This window comes from Taudactylus pleione, unplaced genomic scaffold (genome assembly GCF_031769625.1).
Source record: "Taudactylus pleione unplaced genomic scaffold, aTauple2 ptg000046l, whole genome shotgun sequence".
Taxonomy (NCBI): Eukaryota; Metazoa; Chordata; class Amphibia; order Anura; family Myobatrachidae; genus Taudactylus; species Taudactylus pleione.
In genome coordinates, this window is record NW_028284448.1 from 12,451,389 (window position 1) to 12,474,313 (window position 22,925).

Consider the following 22,925-nt stretch of genomic DNA (forward strand, 5'->3'; position numbering starts at 1 on the left):
AACCACTTCCAGAAGTGTATTTCCTTCTAGTTCAGTCAGTAGTTCAACAACTATTAAATCCAGAGCAAAACAAACTTTGATGAAAACATTTTTTATGCATCTGTCATTACTAAAAGAAAAATACATGAAAGATTTCAAGGGAAATGTATTCTCTATTAGAGTATAAATGTATATATATATTTTTTTACTTCAGTGAAATATATTTTAACACTGGGTGGCACTGTAGTATTATACAGAGATGCTAAGACCCTGCCAAATGACAGAGCACAATACAATACAATAAAGGTCATTTACTGTATGAAAGCGAAATGGATGTGATTTCACCATGGTTTTTTATTTGTCTGCTTTGCACAGCAATACCCCTTTCACACAGAAAAGCAAATTCCCAGTAATTTGGACCCGGTAATTTGCTGGTCAACCCGGGTCGAAATTTCCGGGAATTCGACCCTGGTTGACCCTTTCACACAGAAGAAATACCCGGGTTGATACGCATATTACTGGGTCGAAATGCTTGACCCGGGTATTTGCTTTTCTGTGTGAAAGAGGGTACAGGCTGGGACTGGCAAAAAAATCTGTGCATCGAATGCCGGGTTTTTGGCTTCTTTCTGTGTGAAAGTGGTATAAGAAGCTAGCACCTATGCCAGAGGGGAATTCAATTAAATGTGATGTTGCCATGTAATTGTTGACAATTTTTTAGCGCGTTCATCGCCACTAAACTCCAAGCGAGAATTGCATTAAACTGTTGCTATTCAATTGTATGCAATGTTTAAAACCTAGGCATTCTCGGGAACGAGTTAAGGCGGCGATTTCTCTTCCTGTCCTGACAACTGGGCGGAGAATTCTCTTCCCACCGTAAACGCGATGTAGCAAAACAGGAATTTCCTTAAGAAGCTTCCATAGCTATTTTGGTTCTGTACAGAGCAGTGCCTCGCCAGGTATCAGGAGCAAATTCGGAGCATTAGACATATCTTTCTTCCTAGCTTTGGTAAGTAATTGTTGTGTGGTGGGTTATTTTTTTCCCAATTTGTATAGCATAAGGTTTGTTTTTTAGCCATGTGTTTGGCTTGTATTCCTGCTGCAACTGACATGTGCTTTTGAAATATGTATACAACAGTTAGGTTAGGCATGTTTGCCTTTATTCCTGCTGCAATTGCCATGTACTACTGACATATTAGGCATGTTTGGCTTTATTCTAGCTGCAATTGACATGCGCGTGTTATTTCATATCTGTTTCCAACTAGGTAATTTTTTTATGTTTGGTTGACGTTGATAAGAACATTCTAATTTGTCACTTTTACCATGTTTTGTGCTGCTGCATTTACATGTGTGCAGGTGGCAAGTTAAACTCTTGCTTTTTCAAATGTTGCTTTTATGGTTGTGTGTGTGTGCTTTGATGCTGCTGCATATATATTGACTGGTGGCAAGCTTGGTTACCGTACTTGGATTTTTTTTTTATGTCAATTTTGGTTTAATGGAAGTGTGTGTGTGTTTATTTTTTTGTATGTGCTGCTGCAAGTACCTGTGCACAGATGGCAAGCTTCTCTTTGGTTACCTGGAGCAGTCCATTTATCTATTTATTTAAAAAAAAATACTTTTTACATATGCAATAAACTTGTTTGAGGGGTTGTGAAATGTGTTCTGCTTCTAAACTTTTTTTTTGTGGTTTGGAGGGTTTGGTATGTAATTTGGTGTATTTTTGTTAGATTTGGATAAACCACTTTTTTTGCGCTAACCAGAGTGTTACAGATACTTAACATAGCCACTGTCAGTAATACGGGCCACTTTAGAAGTCAACAATAAGCATAACTTCTCAGACTAAAAATTAACATCGCCAACTTAAAACGCACATCGCCGAGAATTGAATTGCAGGAATATACACCTCCGACTAAATAGCCTGTAACATCGCTAAAACGGCAGCATCGATTTGAATTGAATTGCCCCCATAGTTTAGGGAACTACCCAAGAAATTTAACCTGGGCCTACCTTTGTGGGACCTCGGCCCTACTACTACTACCACTTCAGAATCATGGAATTAACATTTTTCATTTTTATTCCAGTTTTTCAAATGTATGTCTTAATGCAGCATTCAAGTAAAAATGCTACATATTTACTGCTCCCTTCCCTTAGCCGAGACTAAGGAATTACAAACTTATACAAATTTTCCTGGTGCTCCTCTGTTTCTGCAGTACAGTATCAGTGTTGTGCATACCATCTGTGCAATGCTACAGAAACATTGAAGCCCCAATATATCCCTAAATGCACACCCTCAACTCTCTATCTCACTTATACAATTTCCTTCTGCATGACAACTATATTTTGAATGTGGGTGCATAACTAGGAATAATTATGCACCAAGCAAGGACATACCAGACCAGCGCTTTACATCATAAGGTGTAAAAGTTTGAACCCCTATAGATGTTGTAACAACGCAAATCCACATCTGCATAAATATGGGCCCATTTGCGAAAACATAGAATGGATATAGCACATGCAGTGGACACATGTAAAATTTTCTGCATTTACCTTCAATGTAACCAACAGGAGATAAAATGTTATTAACCACAATGGATCATCAATGGAAGCAGACCATCTACTTTATCATGCATTACAAACATTTACTTCATTGAAATCTCTAAATATATTAAGACTCACTTTGGCTTTTCTGGAGCATCTGAAGGGTTGCTGAAGAATGGTTCTTGATAAATTGTTTCCATCAAGTCATGGTCCAAAAGAGTTGCCATAATTTCTTCACGGCTTGGAGGTGACATTAAAGGTTTTAAAATGTGAACTGGTCGTGGTGTAGCACTCCCATTCTTGGACTGCGATGGGGAACTCATAGATCTTGGTGAACTGTCAGGCGTTGGAGTCAGTCCACCATTGTGTCTTGAAATATATAATTCTAAGTCTCCATCCATAAAATCTGTTTCGGGAGAAGATGCAAGTCCAGTAAAAGATGAATTTGAGTTTGGTTGATGACAAATATCAAAGATTGTGCCTTTAGTCTCAATATTTATTTGTTTACAAGCCCATTCTGACTGAGCTGCAATAAATGAGGCCTCTTTCAGAAAACCTTGGCTATGCAGTCTACATTTGCTATTCTGAAGGTCTTCAGTCTGTTGAGAAAAAGCTCCGTCTATCGCAGGAGAATGATGGAAACTTTGAGTAAGTAAACCGTTTTTCCATTGCTTAAGGAGAGGACTTTGTTTAATATCAACAGATGATTTTTCAAACAAGTCTGGGCTTAGAGAGCTAGGTCTTTGTATATGCTGATCCAAATTAAGGACATTTTTCTGCTCAGTTTGCTGGCTTTCATGTTTTACAAGCTCATGTTCTGTAGTGTTCACTGGGAAGGGATCACTCAGAAATTTTTGAGGCAAATTTTGATCTGCTGGAATAAACTGGCTGCCAGTGTACAAACTGCAAAGACCAGTTTGCCCTACTGAATTGATATCAAAGTTGTAGTTCTGCTCAGGAGATAAACTGTCTTCTAGTGAGTAACAACTTTCAAAACCAGGATCAGCAAAAATCCCAGGGCTCCTATCAGAGCCTTTAATCTGGCGATCAGTCTGATGTTTAACCAAGTCGAGTTTCAAATTCTTGGCAGCTTTCGGTTTTGTGCTCCGAGGAGCCCTAGGTTTTTTGTTGGGTGTCGCACACCTTGATTTTTTATTAGCACACTTTTGTTCAGCCTGAGAAGACTGACTGCTTTGAATATTAGAATTTGATTCCTCTACTTTCACTTTCTGTTGCTTTTTGTGCAACAATTCCTTCAGAACAGCTATTCCACATTGGGCGTCAAGTATTCCTTGTGAAGCACCTGCTTTCAGAGAGTTATGAAGTGTCTTGGTGCAGGAAAATATATCAGGTAAGCAGTTTTGATTCAGCCTCTGAGCAGTAAATTGTGTTCCATCAAACAAATCTTTCTGTTCCCAAGATGCCATTTTGATCGGACTTTTCAAAGATGTTACCAAAGAACTCCTAGGCAACTGACCTTCTGAAGATGAACTGGAGTCACATTGTTTAGCTGGGTCTTGTAAGCATGTTATCTGCTGCTGGTTGTTTTTTGTGCATGGTAAAAGGTTTGACTGCAACTTCTCAAAAGGCATAGAGTCTGGTATGCTTTGGGAGTCCCGCAATTTCCCAACAGAGGCTAAAAGCCTTTTCTGCACTTCTGTGGGATCCTCTTGAGTGAAAGGAGTACAATTCAAGGTGAACTGTGCATTCTGTATTACCTGAGATGGGCGACTAAATGGATTTGTGACTATATTTTGAGTTCCATTTGATTCCTTTATTTGAAACACATTCGGAAATAGTGGCCTTACATTATTTATCTTGAATTGTTCTATAGTCTGATTTATTGGCAGAGATACTAAGGAAGTTTTAGACTCTTTCATAACAGTAGAGCTCTGAGAGGTAACAGCTATAGTGGTGCCAGAGAAAGAGAGTGTGCTTTCTGGTAAGACTTCCTGTGTGCTGCCAGATGAGAGCTGGGAAGAGTGGACATGTCCAGTAGAAAATCTAGATAGAGAAAACTGCGATGACTGGTTAGCAGATTCTGACTTTGCATCTTCATCAATCGGAGCCACAGGCTGTTCTTGAATCACTGGTTCTGATCCAGCAGTTTCAAAATTTGCTCTCTTATCTCGCTTTTTAATCTTTGTGTGTTTCCTTGGAGCCTTTTCACTTTTTTTCTGTCTAGGTTTCCCCTTTTGTCTTTTTCCGTCTTTGCCCACATGGAGTTGGTTAAATGTGTTTCCTTCTTTTGTTACTGCAGAGGAAGGAGGGCTTACTGCTGTTTTTTTCCTACTTTTGTTTGTTTGTGGTTTTCGTGGTCTCTTTTTAGTACCAATTAAACTTTCTTTCTTAACACCACTTATGGGATCATTTTTAAAAAGAGGAGTATCCTCAACAGGACTAGACATCATTTCTTCAGCTCTTGGATCTGTTGGTGACCAACAACGTGGAGGAGACATATGAATTGGGCTAGGACTTCTATCTGTCAGATAGCCAAGTTTTGACATAACATCCTTGTAGTCTGTATCACAATCTTCTGTTTCAACACTATATGATGGCAGGGGAGGCATAAGGAAAATACGAGTTCTTTTTTTCCTGCGAGGTAGAGATCGCTTAAGGAGTTCACTCTCCGTCTTTGGAATTCTCCCGGGCTTTTTCTTAGCAGATTTCGGTTTTGTTTTTCTTTTATTGATCTTCTTTGGTGCGACTGGGCATATAGGGTATTTGGTTGCAGGGGATTCTGGGACTTTAGGCCAGAAATCTTTTAACGGTGCCATTTTATTATAAAATGTAAGTTTGCTATCTGTTAACGTTACTTGTTGTTCATTAGGGTCTAGCTTTTCTAATTTTACTTGCATGTTTTTTCTGCCTTTAAACCGATTGATAATGATATATTTTATAATTACTGGTGGTAGCTTATTGGAGACTTTTCTCCGCTTTCGGGACTTTTGAGAAAGCACCGCAGATTCATTGGCTTCAACAGGCTGAGGTAGATTAACTTTAGAGTTGCTTGCACCCAGGTTTGCCTCCCCATCCTCAATTTCAAAATTGACTTTCCGTTTTGTCCTTAAAGTATACTTATTTCCATAAAGTGCCAAGGATGGATCAGAATCTTCATTACCCTCCTCAAAAGGACATTCAAAACTATTCATTTCACAAGTGTTTCCTTGAAATGCACCATCATCCATCATGACCGCAATGTCACAGGATGGTACCCTGTCAACATCAGGAGGACTTTTGCTACATGCATTACCTGGGGCATAACTGCTGTCTTTTACCAAATCCAAGTCATTTACATTGAGTGTGTCTTGGAAATCAGAGCAGTCCACATTCTCATGTTTAACCAAAGGCTGTTGATCTTGATTAAGGTCAATTCCTGTGTCACATCCTCGTCCTATATACTCTTGGTGTTCCACTTCCCCTGCTACATTTACATGCTCTTTATTCACAACGCTCTTTAGTTTTTTAGCAAGCTTTAACCTAGACTTTTTAGGCTGTTGAAGTTTGCAGGGTGCTGGCGCAGATTTTTGTGGCCGGTTCAAACAGTTTGAAAGAACAACACTGGGGAAAAACTTGTAATGGGTCACCGGCTGGTTAACACTGGTCACTTCTGCTTTGTGTTCCTGAAATTCTTCATATCGTACCTTCATTTTATTAAGGCTTCCTTCATTTAGGTCTATATCCACAGGGTGCGCTGTGATTCTACTACCATCAACACATGGAGTCCTATCACAACTTTCAGTTAAGGCTGTGTGAACAAAGCTATTTGGGGGAACATTACATTTATCACTTATTTCTGCAGTTTTTTTAGCTTTGCTGTTACTCAGTTCTGTGAAGTTTCGCTGAGTCCTATCTAATGTACCCTCGCTGCCATGCCGGTTCATATGCAAAAAAGAGGCATCCTTATCTTTTCGAATGCTGGTGAATTTCCTGCACTGCAGATGTCTATTCACTGAGGAGATTCCATCCTCATAGACATTCTTGTCACTTGCGGAGATAGAGCCAATGTCATTCATGACGCCTTCTTTATGTAGGATTTCTGAATGAGCAGAACTGCTGAAAGTTGCTGGATATTTCATACTGTAAGTGCTATCATTTGTAAATGAATGGACGGAAAGTTCAGCTCCCTTTTCTATTGGCGACTGAGACAGCTCTTCTATTAAACCCTCTTTTTTTAATACATGAGGTGAAAGGGCACTTGTGTGCTGAATCTGGAACGCTGTTTTGGCAGAAGACTGTGGTTCCAGTGAAGCAGCATCTTTGTGAAAGATGGAGGTCTTTAGTGACAACTTGCTCTTCGCAATGACAGAAGAGTGGGTTAGTGTACTTTCATTATTCAACGCATTATCTAAAAATAAAATAAATATAGTGTTACTTTCAGATTTTACATGGACCTCAAAACAGTATTCCGCATTCAAAATGTCGATATGGTCGAACTATCGACATTGTGAATGCCGACAGCCACAACGTCAACAGTGCATGCTAATGTTAGATTTTGGTTTAGGGCATAGTGTAAAAACGCTGTGTCGACATGCACAATGTCAACAGAATGACCAGGACAACATTGTTCAGGTTTAGGGACCCCTGGGGGAAGGTTAGGGTTAGGCACTTGGGGGGAGGTTAGGGTTAGGCACCCCTAAGGGAGGGTTAGATTAGATACTTACCCTGTCGGGATCTGGTCCTTTCTACCTTCCGGCGTCGGTATTAAATCCGCCGGGGTGACGTCCGGCGGGATATAATACCAATTGCGCTCACTATACCTATTTTGCAACATGCATAGTATGTATTCAATTGTACCAAGTTAGAATGTTTATTGCATCTGCATTTCTCTAATGAATAAAGTTAATTTAAAGCTTAAGCAAAGCCTAAAACTATTGGGTTGGGCCTACATCTGTAAACCAAGAAAAAAGTTATTAGAAGAACACTCGTACAATGGGTAGAAAAGCAGGGGTAATTTTTAAAATGTAATATACATTATTTTAGTTGTGATGTTCCAAATGACAAAACAACCTCAAAACAGTTCTGCTAAACAGCAGGTCCTGATAATAGTACAAAAGTATACAGTCTATTATCAGTTATTTATATAGCGCACACATATTCTGCAGCGCTTTACAGAGAATAGTTGGCCATTCATATCAGTCCCTGCCCCAGTGGAGCTTACAATATATGTTCCCTACTACATGCTCACACATATACACACTAGGGCAGTGTTGGCTAACCTTGACACTCCAGCTGTTGTGGAACTATATATCCCAGCATGCTCTGCCACAGTTTTAGCATGCCCAAATAGCAAAACTGTAGCAGTGCATGCTGGGTTATGTAGTTCCATAACAGCTGGAGTGTCAAGGTTAGCCAACACTGCACTAGGGTATATGATATGTTCCAAAGAATATTGCCGCAAGTAATAAATAAAAATGATAGAAATTGACTATTTACCACTGTTTTCATCTGCTGTGCCATCTAATTGAGGTATAGAAAGATTTGCAAGGAGCAGTTTATTACTACTCCATTCCATTTCATTGTCTGTGGAGTCTTCTTCTTCTGAGGAGCTCTCATCAATGTTCTTACCAAGGCTAAAAAGACAAATAGTGTTCAGTTCTGTAATACAAAACATACTTTTCCATAACAACAGAAATACACCAATTCAAAATTGTGGCTACGGCAAAGATTACATAAAAGACAGAAGCATACTCCCATCCTAGGGATGGCCATCTGTGTGGTTACCATCGATGGCAATATAGCAAGTTGCCACTGATGGTCACCAACTATGCAATGTATGACGATCGATTGTTTCACCAACTGATGATCATCCTTGTTCTTTGACTGACTGGCCCATGGGCCAATCAAAACATGGGGGCTGGGCTCATGGGTGTCGGGGCAGATCTATGCTCACTGTCCAGCACCTTGTAAAAAAATAAACAATCGGTTATGCTGTGCCATCAATGGACGGAAACCATCTGGTTCTCCCCCATTGATGGTAGAAGCATACGACATTGGCCATAAATCATCGATGATTATGACCCATCGATGGTGGATGGCCATCCCTATTCCATCCTACCAGCCAGAAACTCAGATCAGTTACTGAAGGTCACAAGTTCTGCAGGTTATTTAAAAAAAAATTAACCCACTAATGGGAAAAAGTGTTTGTACTCAACTAAATCAATGCAGCATGCTATGGGGGAGATGGCTGCGCAACTTTTTGCAATTCAATTAGAAACATACATCATGTTAATACAGTTTCAATGTGAGAAATTGCGACTTTTAGTATGCACCTCCATTCTAGGGTGTAACTATGAGTCTGTATTGTGAAGTCAAAATTTCTGGATAGAATGCAGTACCTTTGGTACACTCCTCATACATGAATAATAAAGTATTTCAAAGTGTTCAATTAAAATGTCACAATAGAGATATTTGAATGTACCCCAAAATAATATAAACATTTTTATTTGCTGAAATACACATGCTGGGCTTTGAAAGTTTCCTTCATTAATAAAAGTTATAAGGTGAGAAATGGTTTACTGTTTCAAAAGCCTCCTATATTTTGCTAATGGCCACTAACAGCCCTCCACACCATGCTTATGCCCACTTGATATCTTATTTGCTACTTTTTCCAGGTTCAAGATGTCCCCACTCAGTAATGCACTTCACATAGTTGACACCATATAGAGTTAATGTGTGATATTGGCGAGATGCCCAGCACTTGTCGTTTATAATTGAATTAAGTAAGCGGTTCTGATTTTTTTGGGGCAAAAACATGCAATATGCATGGAAAATTACAGTAGTCTTCACAGTATCTGTCCCTATATGCCAGTTTCCTTAAGAATTGACAATTATAAAAAATATGCATTAGTATATTTTGAATTATTTTGGAACTGGGAAGGAGACAAGAGAGTAGTGCCTACAATTCTAATGCTTTATATGCCTAAGATAAAGATTAGGTAACAAATGACACCTACTGTACAATTAAGAAGATTCAAACTGGTCACAGCCAGAAAGGAATAAAAATATTAATTGACAACTGTAGGAAGTGAATTCATGATGGGGAAATATATTATCTCTCAATACCATTGATATTTTACTTCTGTTTGAAGTATCAAAACATTTGAGGAGGGGATTTACTTGTCCTTACAACACTTCAAAAAACTGGAAATGCAATCTACAACTAAAGATGACAGGTACATGTATTCTATACTCTGTTGGCATATTTCCCATATAGAAGAAAATGTAGCAAAACTACATAAAAAAATATTTACTTGTATAACAAGGGGTATATTTACTATAGTGCAGGTTTTTAGAAGTGGAGTTGTTGCCCATAGAAACCAATCACATTTAAGCTATTATCTTCTATAAGGTGCTAGATAAATGTTAAGTAGAATCTGATTGGTTGCTATGGGCAACATCTCAAATTCTTAAAAACCCGCACTTTAGTAAATATTCCCCCATGTATTTTGTCCAAGAATATCTTAATGTTCTTAAGACAATATTTACCTCTAACTAATCACAGACATGCCCGCAGTGCCCTTTGTGGTGCATGTCGCCGTCTCCTTCGCTCTATAGCAAGAATGACGTAAACACAGCAGAGTACCACCTGCTATCCTGGAGCCCTCTCTGGATCCTACCTCTGTGATAAGGTGCTTCATACAGTACAAGCAGAGCTCTGTACACAAGTTCCTCTGGGTATGCTGTAATAGGAATTTTTTTGTACCGATTACAGAAACTATCTACTCTATTCTTCATTTGATTCAAGGAGAGAAACAGTAACATCTGCTTTACCCATGATTTACTATGAAGTAGCTGAACTGGCTTCCAAACATGAACACACTTTACACACTTTGTAATGTACAGCAAAGCAGGTTTCTAATCTAACAAAAAATGTACAGCAGGCTATAGGTTACAGTCATATAAACACTATATTGTTTCATATACAGAATCCACTTAGATAGAGGACAAAGTAAAAGTTGCTTTTCTAGTTGGATACATACTTCCTTTTACCATCATGTTCTTCCATGTTGTTGTCCCATCTTTGAGACATTAATATGCTAAGCTCCATCTCCTCCTTCTCCACTTGTGGTTCATTCTCCTCATCGTCACTATTCTGCATGTTACTGCACCTTGCAGAAAAGCTGTGCTGCGACAAGCGCCTTGACAGGTCCACTTGAAAGCCATCATCTTCTAGACCAGCTAGCAGTTGTATCATGGCTTGATCTTGACTGTTATTCACTAAAAATGTAAAGACAGCACAAAACATGTGATTGCAGGTGTGTTTATGGAGAACAGAGGTAATGAATGGCAAAAGTCCTCTTGGGTTCAGTTGGCAACTATGTTCTATATTATGTCATATCTACACATCATATACAGTATTAATAACCAGTTTCTGCTTTGTACTCTATCTGAAAAACGTGACGTACAATCCATAGAAACAAAGGTTAATCCTCGGAAGTGTTTTTTTTCTATCTGAAAGTTGTTCGTCTCCATTCTACGTATTCACCATTTTTAAAAATATTCTTTTAGCATTGGTACACTGATTGGTGCACTGATGCTACATAGCAGGTGTTGTCAGGGCCCACACTTGTTGTGAGTCCCTCACCCCAGGTCTTCTGTACATTCCATGACATCAGAAGAGGCAGTTGCCATTAAAATGTTACCATGCAGTTGCATAAATAAAAATAATTACACGGTAGTAATCACTAGGTATGCATTTGTGACAGTGTACTTGGGTGTGTTTAAAAGCCATGTCACAGTGCAAAATGCCCATATTATAGTCAATGATTTTTCAAAGTGGCAAGTAAGAAAAGGTCTGAACTCAGTAATCACCCTAATGTACCTCTTTAAGTATGTCACTACCATTTTTTAGTCCTTTTAACACAAGCTTATCTATGCTGTCCGTTTGTGTCTCTTTCACAGCAGACTAAAAACAAAAATCTCTTCACTTACACAAATCATTTGCTAGCATTGCTGTCCTTCTAGAAAGGGTTAGAAACCACTTAGATCTGATGAACACAAATACAGTATTTCAAGCTCCTGGGTGGTCAGAGAATCTGGCAAGCCCCTTAGAGCACAGGGAATCAATAAAGAATGATTCCTAGGATTCTGCTATAGCTCTCTCATACTAATAAACGAAGCATCAAGGAGATTACTGAAGGATGTTATCACAGAACACAGACAGAGAACTGTAGGGTTATAGTATCAATGAAACAAAAACAATGACTAAACGAAGGAACACATGTTGAGATTCGGCCATTTGACCTGACCTCCAAACAGCCAAATAAGTATCCACGTTAGCCACAGACATGGTCGTTAGGTGTAGTCACCCTATGATCACACACAAATAGCAAATTAGATCACTGACTCTCTACATTCTTACACCTTGAACTAGCAAAATCTGAAATTCCCGTCTATGGGGATTTGTGGTCAGTAACATCTTTGTTTGTGACCACCAAATTTTGGATTACAGAATACATAAAATACCTCTTGAAGGGTTGGGCTTGGATGGAAATCATATATACAGTGCATCCGGAAAGCGCTTCACTTTTTCCACATTTTGTTATGTTACAGCCTTATTCCAAAATGGAATAAACTCATTTTTGTCCTCAAAATTCTACACACAATACCCCATAATGACAACGTGTAAAAAGTTTGAGATATTTGCAAATTTAATGTAAAACAAAAAACTAAGAAATCACATGTACATAAGTATTCACAGCCTTTGCTCAATGCTTTGTTGATGCACCTTTGCCAGCAATTACAGCCTCAAGTCTTTTTGAATATGATGCCACAAGCTTGGCACACCTATCTTTGGCCAGTTTCGCCCATTCCTCTTTGAAGCACCTCTCAAGCTCCATCAGGTAAATGGGAAGCGTTGGTGCACAGCCATTTTCAGATCTCTCCAGAGATGTTCAATCGGATTCAAGTCTGGGCCACTCAAGGACATTTACAGAGTTGTTCTGAAGCCACTCCTTTGATATCTTGGCTGTGTGCTTAGGGTCATTGTCCTGCTGAAAGATGAACAGTCACCCCAGTCTGAGGTCAAGAGCACTCTGGAGCAGGTTTTCATCCAGGATGTCTCTGTACATTGCTGCATTCATATTTCCCTCTATCCCGACTAGTCTCCCAGTTCCTGCCGCTGAGAAACATCCCCACAGCATGATGCTGCCACCACCACCATGATTCACTGTAGGGATGGTATTGGCCTGGTGATGAGCGGTGCCTGGTTTCCTCCAAACAGAACGCCTGGCATTCATGCCAAAGAGTTCAATCTTTGTCTCATCAGACTAGAGAATTTTGTTTCTAATAGTCTGAGAGTCCTTCCGGTGCATTTTGGCAAACTCCAGGCGGGCTGCCATGTGCTTTTTACTAAGGAGTTGCTTCCGTCTGTCCACTCTACCATACAGGCCTGATTGGTGGATTGCTGCAGAGATGGTTGTCCTTCTGGAAGGTTCTCCTCTCTCCACAGAGGAATGCTGTAGCTCTGACAGAGTGACCATCGGGTTCTTGGTCACCTCCCTGACCAGGGCTCTTCTCCCCTGATCGTTCAGTTTAGACGGCGGCCAACTCTAGGAAGAGTCCTGGTGGTTCCGAACTTCTTCCATTTACGGACGATGGAGGCCACTGTGCTCATTGGGACCTTCAAAGCAGCAGATATTTTTCTGTACCCTTCCCCAGATTTGTGCCTCGAGACAATCCTGTCTAGGAGGTCTACAGACAATTCCTTGGACTTCATACTTGGTTTGTGTACATGCACTTTCAAGTATGGGACCATATATAGACAGGTGTATGCCTTTCAAAATCATGTCCAATCAACTGAATTTACCACAGGTGGACTCCAATTAAGCTGTAGGAACATCTCAAGGATGATCAGTGGAAACAGGATGCGCCTGAGCTCAATTTTGAGCTTCATTGCAAAGGCTGTGAGTACTTATGTACATGTGATTTCTTAGTTGCAAAAATCTAAACCTTTTTACACAATGTCATTATGGGGTATTGTGTGTAGAATTTTGAGGGCAATAATGAATTTATTCCATTTTGGAATAAGGCTGTAACATAACAAAATGTGGAAAAAGTGAAGCTCTGTGAATACTTTCCGGATGCACTGTACTGGACTAATGCAATTAGTGCACCGCATGTTTTTGTGATAATGATTATTCTTGTGACAGCATTATAGAAAGCACATTACTAGATTATATTCAATTACCCTTATGTTGCAAGCTATTCCTAGAATTGCATTCTGCTGTAAATTGCAGCTAATGCAGTACATACAGAAAGCACTGACCTGGTCATACTCAGTCTCCTTAGGCTGTGGGTGGAGGTAGGCATCCACTATCCTACATTACTCGCAGGATGATCTTTAACAGGCTGTAACTGGAAAAAGCCTAGGAATTAAGTACTATAAATATTTTCAAGGAGCAAGGCCCCACACTGTTTCATATTGTGAACAGTGTACATGAACACTTTCATTTGCCTGGATATCTCACATCACTGCTATTCCCAAACAAGAGAAAAATCCTTTCCTTTACTGTACATAATGGCCAATACTTCTTTTACATGCAGACTTCAAATCTCTGAGGCTCATGACAATGAATTAAGACTTTGTCCTACTACATCCAAGGAAAGCAGGAAGGGTTTACACAGGGCTTGGATGGGAGAACACCAAAGCTTGCATTTTTGATGTCATGCAACAACTGAAGAGTATGCTCAACTTGAAAAGCAGCATTTATAGCAGATAATAGTCTTATAGCAGATAAGACTATTCTAGTTTGCTTATTACCCAAGTCACTATTTGATAATTTTTTTAAAATCAGGTTTACAATAGCGTTATGCATTGATAGCACCAAGTTCATAATGGTGGGTCCCAGGAACCCATCATTTAAAAGGTTTGGGGTCTTAACTGACTGATCAGAGTCCCCTACATGCCCCTTAAATGCAACTTACAAAGTTGCAGATTAAGCACAAAGAAAACAGCTGCGGCTATTCATTTTAGAGCCTTTTTGCACAGATTCAGACTCACTCGCACACAGATGTAAAATGTTGCACATTAAATTGATCAGGGTAATATAGCAATGTAGTTTAGTTGCTCCCAGTTTTATTAATGTGAATAAGAAGCACATTTTGGGGTCAATCCAATTAGGTGCGAATTGCAGTTGCAACGGCATAGAAACGCCGGCAACGCCACAGCAATTCACCCCCTTTGCTGCCTGATCTCACCCCAGACTCGCACATTTTTGTATCCAGCTGCACTTACTCGCACCTAATTGGATTGACCCCTTTGAGTGAGAAAGATGCACTGCACAGCTGAGTGTTCTAGGACCTTTCATGTCGACAGGGGTCATTTGGAGCGGCTGAAGCAGCAGTGTATAAGGACACAACTGTAAGTATAAAATAAAGCCAGCAAATAACAACAACCACACAAACATACTGAAGTAGAGATCTAACAGGTCAGAACAGAGGCAGCAGTGCATAGGTGAACTGCCCTCCCTACTTACTCAATACTATTTGCCACCTGACTGATATGAAAACACAGAAGCTTACAGTTGAAAAGGCAACTCTCTACCACATCAGCATCTAGATGAGTAGTAACCCTTTAGACAGAGTACTGCAGCCAGCTTCAAGGATTGATCAAATTCTACCTTGTAAAAGTTATAGGAGAAAAAGAGGCACATAATAATAAGTGACCTAATTAATGTGAGCAAATAAATTCCAGGTTAGTGAAAAGACCTAACAAATCTTTTAGAGTCAGGCTAGTAAAAAGGGGCTATACATTTTTGAATGGTAAATAAAACGGTGTCCAGAGCCGTAACTGTGGTGGTGCAGCCAGTGCCGAAAGCGCAGGTGCCCTGTGAGCGGAATAAGCTGTCTCCCTCCACGATCGCCAATCTGTATGTGCCACTGCCTAGCGCTTGCTGTAATGTATAATAGTAGTGGTGCGCCTGGCTCCTTCTCTCCCGGGCGCACAGCTACTAATATGCATTACAGTGGGCAGTGCTGCAGCTGCCTGCCCTGTGTGCTCCGCCCCCTCCCCGATCACCCCCAGTGACTGGGCAGCAGAAGAGATGGCACTTGCAGAGACGGAGACTGTCTGACAGCCTACAGATTTCAGAATGAGAGACAGCACAGCATGCAGGCAGTGCAGCACTAGTGTGTACCCCCTGCCCTGGCCTCAGTCATAGAATGAGGTGAGTGCTGCAGCAGCTTTAGACTTCATACTGTAAGTATGTAATTAAAAAAATGATTAATGAATCAAATCATCATGACTTCCATGATTGACAGATGGTATAAGAGAGGGAGGCATAGGGAAGGGATTTGAGGAGAATTATTTATGACCAGGTAAGGTTATAAATGAGAGACACACACATAGGGAGTGTTTTTCTATTGGGAAATGGTAAATTTGTAAATGAGAAATAGAGAGGCATAGGGAGAGAGTTTGGGGGCGATTATTAATCTTGGATTATTAATTAGATTTATGAGAATCCCCTTAGAGCACTGCTACTGTGTGGGCATTATGTGTAAGGGGCACTACTACTGTGTGGGGATAATGTGTATAAGGGGCACTACTGTGGGCATAATGCAGGGCTCGACAAATCCCGGGGGCCAGGTCGTCATGGCTACCAGATTTTGCTGCCTGGCTACTATATTTTGCAGTGAGAGAGGAAGCAGATCCTCATCAGCTCCGGCGGAGATTCGTGCCTATAGTATTGCGGTGTTGATATTGTGCACAGGAGTGACTGCTGTGCCTCTGTCCGTCCCGGCCTGCACTGACCACTCCTCTCCATCCTGGCCTGCTCTGATGCCTGTTGTCTGTTCCAGTCTACGCTGATCCTCCTGTATGTCCCGGCTGTCTACTTTCTCCTATCTCCGGCTGCATAGAGCTCTCCGGTAGTAGGGTCTATGCGTGGCCAGGGATTGCGGAGCGGCTTCAGAGGGATAGTGGCGTGACCACGAGGGGAGGGGGGTTCTGATGTACTTTCTGGCACCATTATTTTATGTGAAATGTGCGTTATTACTGGTGGGTGGGGGGTGGAGCAGGAGAGCTGTGGAGAGCAGTGAGAGGTTCTCCATTTTACTGTATCCATTCAACTGTGAGCATTCTGTGGACTAGTATAGTGTGGATAACAGTTGCATAACACACAGAGCTGTGCTCCTCACTCACTCCTGTAATTTTTTGGGGGGACCCTGGTCTGGCTCCTAGATTTTAGAAAAACTTGTCAAGCCCTGGCATAATGTCTAACAGCACTACTATGTGGCATAAGGGGCACTACTGTGTGGCATAATGTGTGTCACAATGTGTATAAGGGGCACTACCGTGTGGCATATTGTGGATAAAAGGCACTACTTTGTGGCATAATGTTTATGAGGGTCTCTACTGTGTAGCCTAATGTGTATAAGGGGCTCTATGTGGCATAATGTGTATAAGGGATTCTATTGTGTGGTGTAATGTGCATAAGGGGTAAGGAGTACTACTTTGTGATGTAATGTGAACAGACACTACTGTGCGGTGTAATGTGAATTGGTACTTGTGTGTGGCCATACCACTTCCCTGTAAGACACAACCCTTTATTTTTGGTGCACACGATCCCTGTTCAAAATATAGGGAGGACAACAATGCTCTTTCTGGCACAGGGCACCAAAATGCCTAGTTTCGACTGATAGCAAAATCCCAAACTGAATTTTAAAATGGACAGGATGCTTTTCTATGACTATAATTATTAAACAACATGATTGTGTTGGTCAGTCTAGGTAAATCAATCAGATTATAATGTATACGTTCATGAACATTTCCCCCGTTAGGCTAAATTAGCAGCTACATCTCTGGAAGGTTATGTTATGCATTTCTCTCTATCAACATAACCAGAACGTATAATAAAGAAAAAGCAGTAAAGTTTCATGCTTAAAGATATAATTGCAAAATAGCAAACAGGCAGAGGCACTTCCAGAAGTGGCTTATGTAAAAAGGAGGAGGATAAACACAATAATAATAATAAAATATGTCTCATACCTACATTGTAAGCATAAGCTGATAGCGAAGTGGCAGACTGCACTGAATCTACTGTGTGTTGTTACTGGTTCATTGTTCTACTGATTGTCACATTGCAACATTTATTGTCTTTCCTTAATGCATGCACATTATGTAGAACTGAGGTTTCTTTTCAACCATTGTGCTTTTTATTCAGCTGTTTATAGTCTTGGCACAACGTTTAACAAGACAGTGATCAAATAATCAGTAATTAGTGCTAGAAGTGGTAAAGGATTGTCAGCGGCTAATCACATACAGTCGTTTATTAGATCCTGCATCAGTCACTTATTTTGCTCCCGATACCGGACAAATATGAAAAATGGGAAAAATATATGTGCAAACAACTAACACCAGGAAATTCAAATATAGCTTATAAAGTGATTTGAGTTCTAGTGGAAGAAAAATGCTATATAAATAAAATTATTATTACTATTGATAGGTTATAGAATAACTTACAGAAAACTGGAGACTGACTCAGCCTCTGAGACATGGGCTGGAAGCACTGACTCGTTTCCATGATGTTTAAAATGGCTTCTTCATCAATCACTGCATCCGTATGGCTCTCCTCCTCACACTCCTCAGGTTCTGATAAGAGGAGACAGTGTTTATTTACAAAGTTTGTGACACACACAAGTCCATTATAGGAGGCACGTTTTCACAACTTATTGTAAAATCTGAGCAAGTAAGCTATCATTTGTCATGGCAATCTAACTGTGAGCAGTAGCCTGTGAAAAGTTCTGAATTATTAACCAATTTAAGCAAATATCCTTTCTACAGTTGCATAGGGACCATCGGTTCCTAACAAACATTGGGCCTGATTCAGACCCACTCGCGAGCGGCTGTACGCTCGCAAGTGGGTCGATGGTCTGCACTGAGCATGCGCACGACGGAGGGAGCTCCGTCGTGCGCATGCGCCAGACACGACGAGCGAAGGACTTTCCTTCGCTCGTTGTGTCCGATCAAAGGGGGCGTGCTGTCAATGTTGATTGACAGCACGCCCCCTTTGGTGGGCGTGCCGGGGGCGTGCCTCCCTGACGGGGGCGTTCCCACGGGAACACCTCCCGTCAGAAGCCGGCCCACTGACATCACTAGTGATGTCAGTGGGAGTGATTTTGGCTCTGATAGAGCCAAAATCACTCCGGAGCTTGCGGTTGAAAACCTCAACCGCAGGCTCCGGCTCGCAATTTCGATGGTCGCGATGGTCACGACCATCGCGGCCATCAAAATGCACGCTCGTATAGCCTGTGGGTGGTGACCCACAGCTATACGAGCGTCCAGGAGGACGCTCCATGAAAAAGGAGCCCGGCCCTCATGCAGAGCGTGCGCTCTGCTCAGACCGTACGGCTCTGAATGAGGGCCATTGATGGCTTGTAGCCATCGAAGGCAGATAGCCCAGCAATGTTTTATTTTTCCCCTCCCCTGGGGTGACCCACAAAAGCCACACCCCTTCCAAGTGCCGCTTCCACTGATGGCTGTCTATGGTGTAAACCAACAATGGTTTCCTGCTATCTTTGGTGACAACTGATGGGAGTACGGTCAATGGCCATCCCTACATTAGTATTTTAGACTGAACAAAACACAGTGGGGGCATTAGTATTGATTACCACAACCAAGATAAAGCAGCCTAGTAATGCACTAAGAATGCCTGTAGTCACAGAGTATTGCAACTGGTTTCTAGTAAAGGCTCTAATCGTGTTTCTCAAACCCAGTCCTCATGGAACCCTAACAATTCATGTTTTCCAGATCATCTAGCTGGAGCAAAAATGTGTTCATTTATTGACGCAGTAGGTCGAAAGATGGTACTAATGATCACTGAGGATACCTTGAGAATATGCACAGTTAGGTTCCATGAGGACAGAGGCCCTGATTCAGAGCCGGACGCTCTGACAGAGCGCTCGCTCTGAATCAGGGCGCCTTTTTTTTTTTTTTTTAATGGAGCGGCCTCCTGGCCGCTCGCATTGCTGTGGGTTGCAACCCACAGCTAATGCGAGCGGCCAGGATGATGGTCGCGATGGTCAAGACGAGACCCTTGTGGTAGGGTCTCGTGGCTGCAAGCCCCAGAGAGCTTTCGGCTCAAACAGAGCATGGGAACGCCTCCATCTGTGCAGCCACCCCGCTGGCCCGCCCACCAAAGGGGGCGTGCTGTCACTCAACATCGACAGCACGCCCCCTTTGATGGGGGACTCAGAGCAACGGCTCCATCGTGCACATGAGCTCTAGGCCACCATCGACCCGGTTGCGAGCGCTCAGCGCTTGCGACCGGGTTTGAATCAGGCCCAGAGTTTGAGAAACACTGGGATAGAACACATGAATATTGTGTTAGCCCACAAATGGCTCTCTCTTCACTGTATAATAAATGGTAAGCAAAGCAATGCTTAAATGCATGCCTGTCACCATATGTAATCCTTTGATTCAAAAGTAAATGAAAAAAGTGCCTATCATAATTTTTACTTTTAACGATTTTAAACCTTTACTGCATAATGACTGAGAACCGTAAGCAAAGTTATAGAATGGATAGAAATCGCAAATACATAATTTAACAAGATTACCAAATGTAGTTTTGGGGATAGTTTAGAAATTATGGGGCCTGTTTAATAAGCCTTGGATGGAGATAAAGTACCAACCAACCAGCTCCTGTCATTTTTCAAACAAAGCCTGTGACATTGCAATTAGGAGCTGATTGGCTGGTACTCCATCCAAAGCTTAGTAAATAGACCTCTATAATTGCATACTTTGGCAAAACATTTATGCAGGAAAACCAAGGCAAATAAGCCTTATTCCACAGAAATCACCCCCCACCCCTCCCAATCACACACAAACCTTGCCCAATTCAACCGTTATCAGACCAATGACACCTACTATCTGATGGAACCCAGCTCACCTAACTCTAAGACACCCTTTATAAGCAAGACAGTAATATGTATGCTATTACCAAACATGATTATAGTTTTTAAATTATCCATTACACCAATACATTTTGTTGCATAGAAGGTAGAATTTCCACACCACTAGGTCACAGAGATATCTAATTTGTTATTACAGACACAGAAACAGCTTGGAGTGAAAACGTAAATTGACTGTAGTGGTCAATAGCAGTCTAAAGCTTGGGGGGCATGGTCTGGACAGGTATGCAGTAGGATGCAATTGGTGTTCTCTCCAGCCCAACTAACTTGTAAATTATCCTGCTTCAGCAGAAATAGCTCAGGCCTTCACCTATTTGTGATATTTCCTTCCCTTATTACAGGATATGCATTCTCTTGCATTTGGCTCTCCATCTGGCCAGATGGTCATTACACTTCAGCAAGTCCTGTAAGGCATTGCCTAGTCATAAAAACAAGATAACAGATTGCAAAGGGGAGCTGCACTTTGGTTTGTCACTGATCCTGCAGGATGTAAGACATTGCCACAATGCTTAGGGGAGACAGATCGTTTACTTCACTTCGAGGTTATGGTTGCTCTTGTCCTGGGTCAAGAGTGTAGTTTTCCCTCCCAGATGATGGCCTGTCAACAACCATTTATAGAATTGGAGGTACTTGCTACCAAAATATAATGGGTTACTTCCGGTGACACCTACCAGTAAAGGTCAGACACCGTCCTTGCAATCTACTGGTTATAGTGCTGTTTTGTGCCTGGTTGGACTCAGTGACTCCACAAAATATAAGGGACAGTGAACAGTGATGTTTCCCTATGTCTCTGTGTTAGTCCAAACACTTTGGTTCTGGTTGATTCACATTCATCAGAGCCTTTGGGACCCACGGCTCCTGTATACTGTTACTCCTGGCTCGGCTGTGTATGGCGGCTGGTGGACAGACTCCCTTTTTTGATACATCTTGGGGGCCTGTTTTCTGGTTAGAGCGTATGACTCCAGAACAAGTGAATTCTATGGAATAGTCACGGACCATCTTTAGTATATGCCTGGTTCTAATCCTCGCTGGGGCTCAAACTATCTGTTGCCTCCCACGTGAGCAGTTTGTTTAATCATTGTCTGATTTATTATATTTTCCTGCTTTGTGACAACTTTCCATGTAATCTGCTGTTTGTCACCTTTATATGCTAATCATAATAATAATGTTATTATACTGTTCTCTATTCTGTTAAGCAGTATTATCCTGTTTATTTACGGTTTCCTTTTGTTCTTACTGTAGCCTTCTATTGCAGGAGAGTACCTTACTTTACCTTGGTCATATGCAAAATAGCCCCCACAGGCTATATGTTAGTTATATTTTGAAATTTAGATTAAGGGGTGGCTGGGTAGCAGGTTGTTAGGGCGTACGGTATGCCATAGGTTGGGTTTGGAATACAGGGTAAGGGGTTATTTGGTTATATACAGTAGTTGGTTGTAGCTTGTTAGGGATCCAGGTGTACTGTAGTTCGGGTATGGTATACAGGGTGAGGGCATACTAGTGTTGGGATTTTAATTTATTTTTTTATGCTAAGGATCCCTGTTATATGGTCTCGGTAATTTGATGGTTTATTGTGGCACGATATTAATATTTTTTGTTTTTATTCGGCAGTGGACTCATGGGTAATCTTTTGTTCCTTTGGATCTTTTTGGTTTATGTGATATCGCTAATAATATACTGCAGGCCCTTATGTTAAGTTCTAGTTCTAACTGACATTCTGGCTTTAGGGTTTTAAGGTTCGTGTGGGTTATTGTGGTTTGGACTTGAATGGCGCCTTCTTGCTATATGGCCTGAGTGTCACTGATTACTAACTCTGCTTGGCATGAGACAAAGGTATATGATTTGTAACGGTATCTTTCATTGCTCAGATATTGCACTGTTTGATTGGCCATTATTCGTTATTTGCTATTACCTTAATTTAGAATGTCCGTACTGGGTTATCCTGATGCTGTGTGCCTAGTAGCTCTTAGATAATTTAATTTTATTAGGTGTTGATGAGAGTTTATATGATGCTGTGTATGTGCCTTGCTTTGATATGTACATTGTCTTCAAATTTCTGTCCATCCAGATTATTGTTTTGTATGTTTTGCTTTTTTTTTTAAATCAATAAAAATTAATTGATTAAGAAAAGCAGTCTAAAACTGTATTTATAAATGAAAAAAAAAATACTTTATTCACAGATGTTTCTTCTGGTGAGTAACTGGAAATAACATGCCTTTAAAAAATAAGAGTTATGGTATAACATACCTTTGTTAACTCTTTTTATTCGATGTCCATGGGGTCCACAGCCATTACGTTGGGGTATGAATCTCTGCTCCCAGGATGCACCGGGTTTCCTCCTCATATACCCCACCTCCTGCCTCAGGTAGCCAGTTCGTTACCAAGCTCAAGCAGGCAGAGACAAACAAAGGGTAAGAAAGAAAAGACCCATACTTACGAGTCCAGACTCTCAAGAGAAGAAACTACGGAAAACCTCCCCCAGAACTACAGGTGCGTCTGGG

General features: G+C 41.1%; 1 protein-coding gene across 1 annotated transcript in view; it reads right to left on the reverse strand.

Annotated features, from left to right (window-relative positions):
* Window positions 1-22,925, reverse strand: part of REV3L (REV3 like, DNA directed polymerase zeta catalytic subunit) — a 220,933-nt gene that overhangs the window by 78,488 nt on the left and 119,520 nt on the right. Inside the window, exons 10-13 of the mRNA XM_088460488.1 lie at window positions 17,978-18,106; window positions 10,497-10,734; window positions 7,951-8,087; window positions 2,653-6,862 (exon numbers count right to left, since the gene is read on the reverse strand). Of these exons, the coding sequence (XP_088316614.1) occupies window positions 2,653-6,862; window positions 7,951-8,087; window positions 10,497-10,734; window positions 17,978-18,106 (4,714 nt within the window). The remainder of the gene's footprint in view (window positions 1-2,652; window positions 6,863-7,950; window positions 8,088-10,496; window positions 10,735-17,977; window positions 18,107-22,925) is intronic.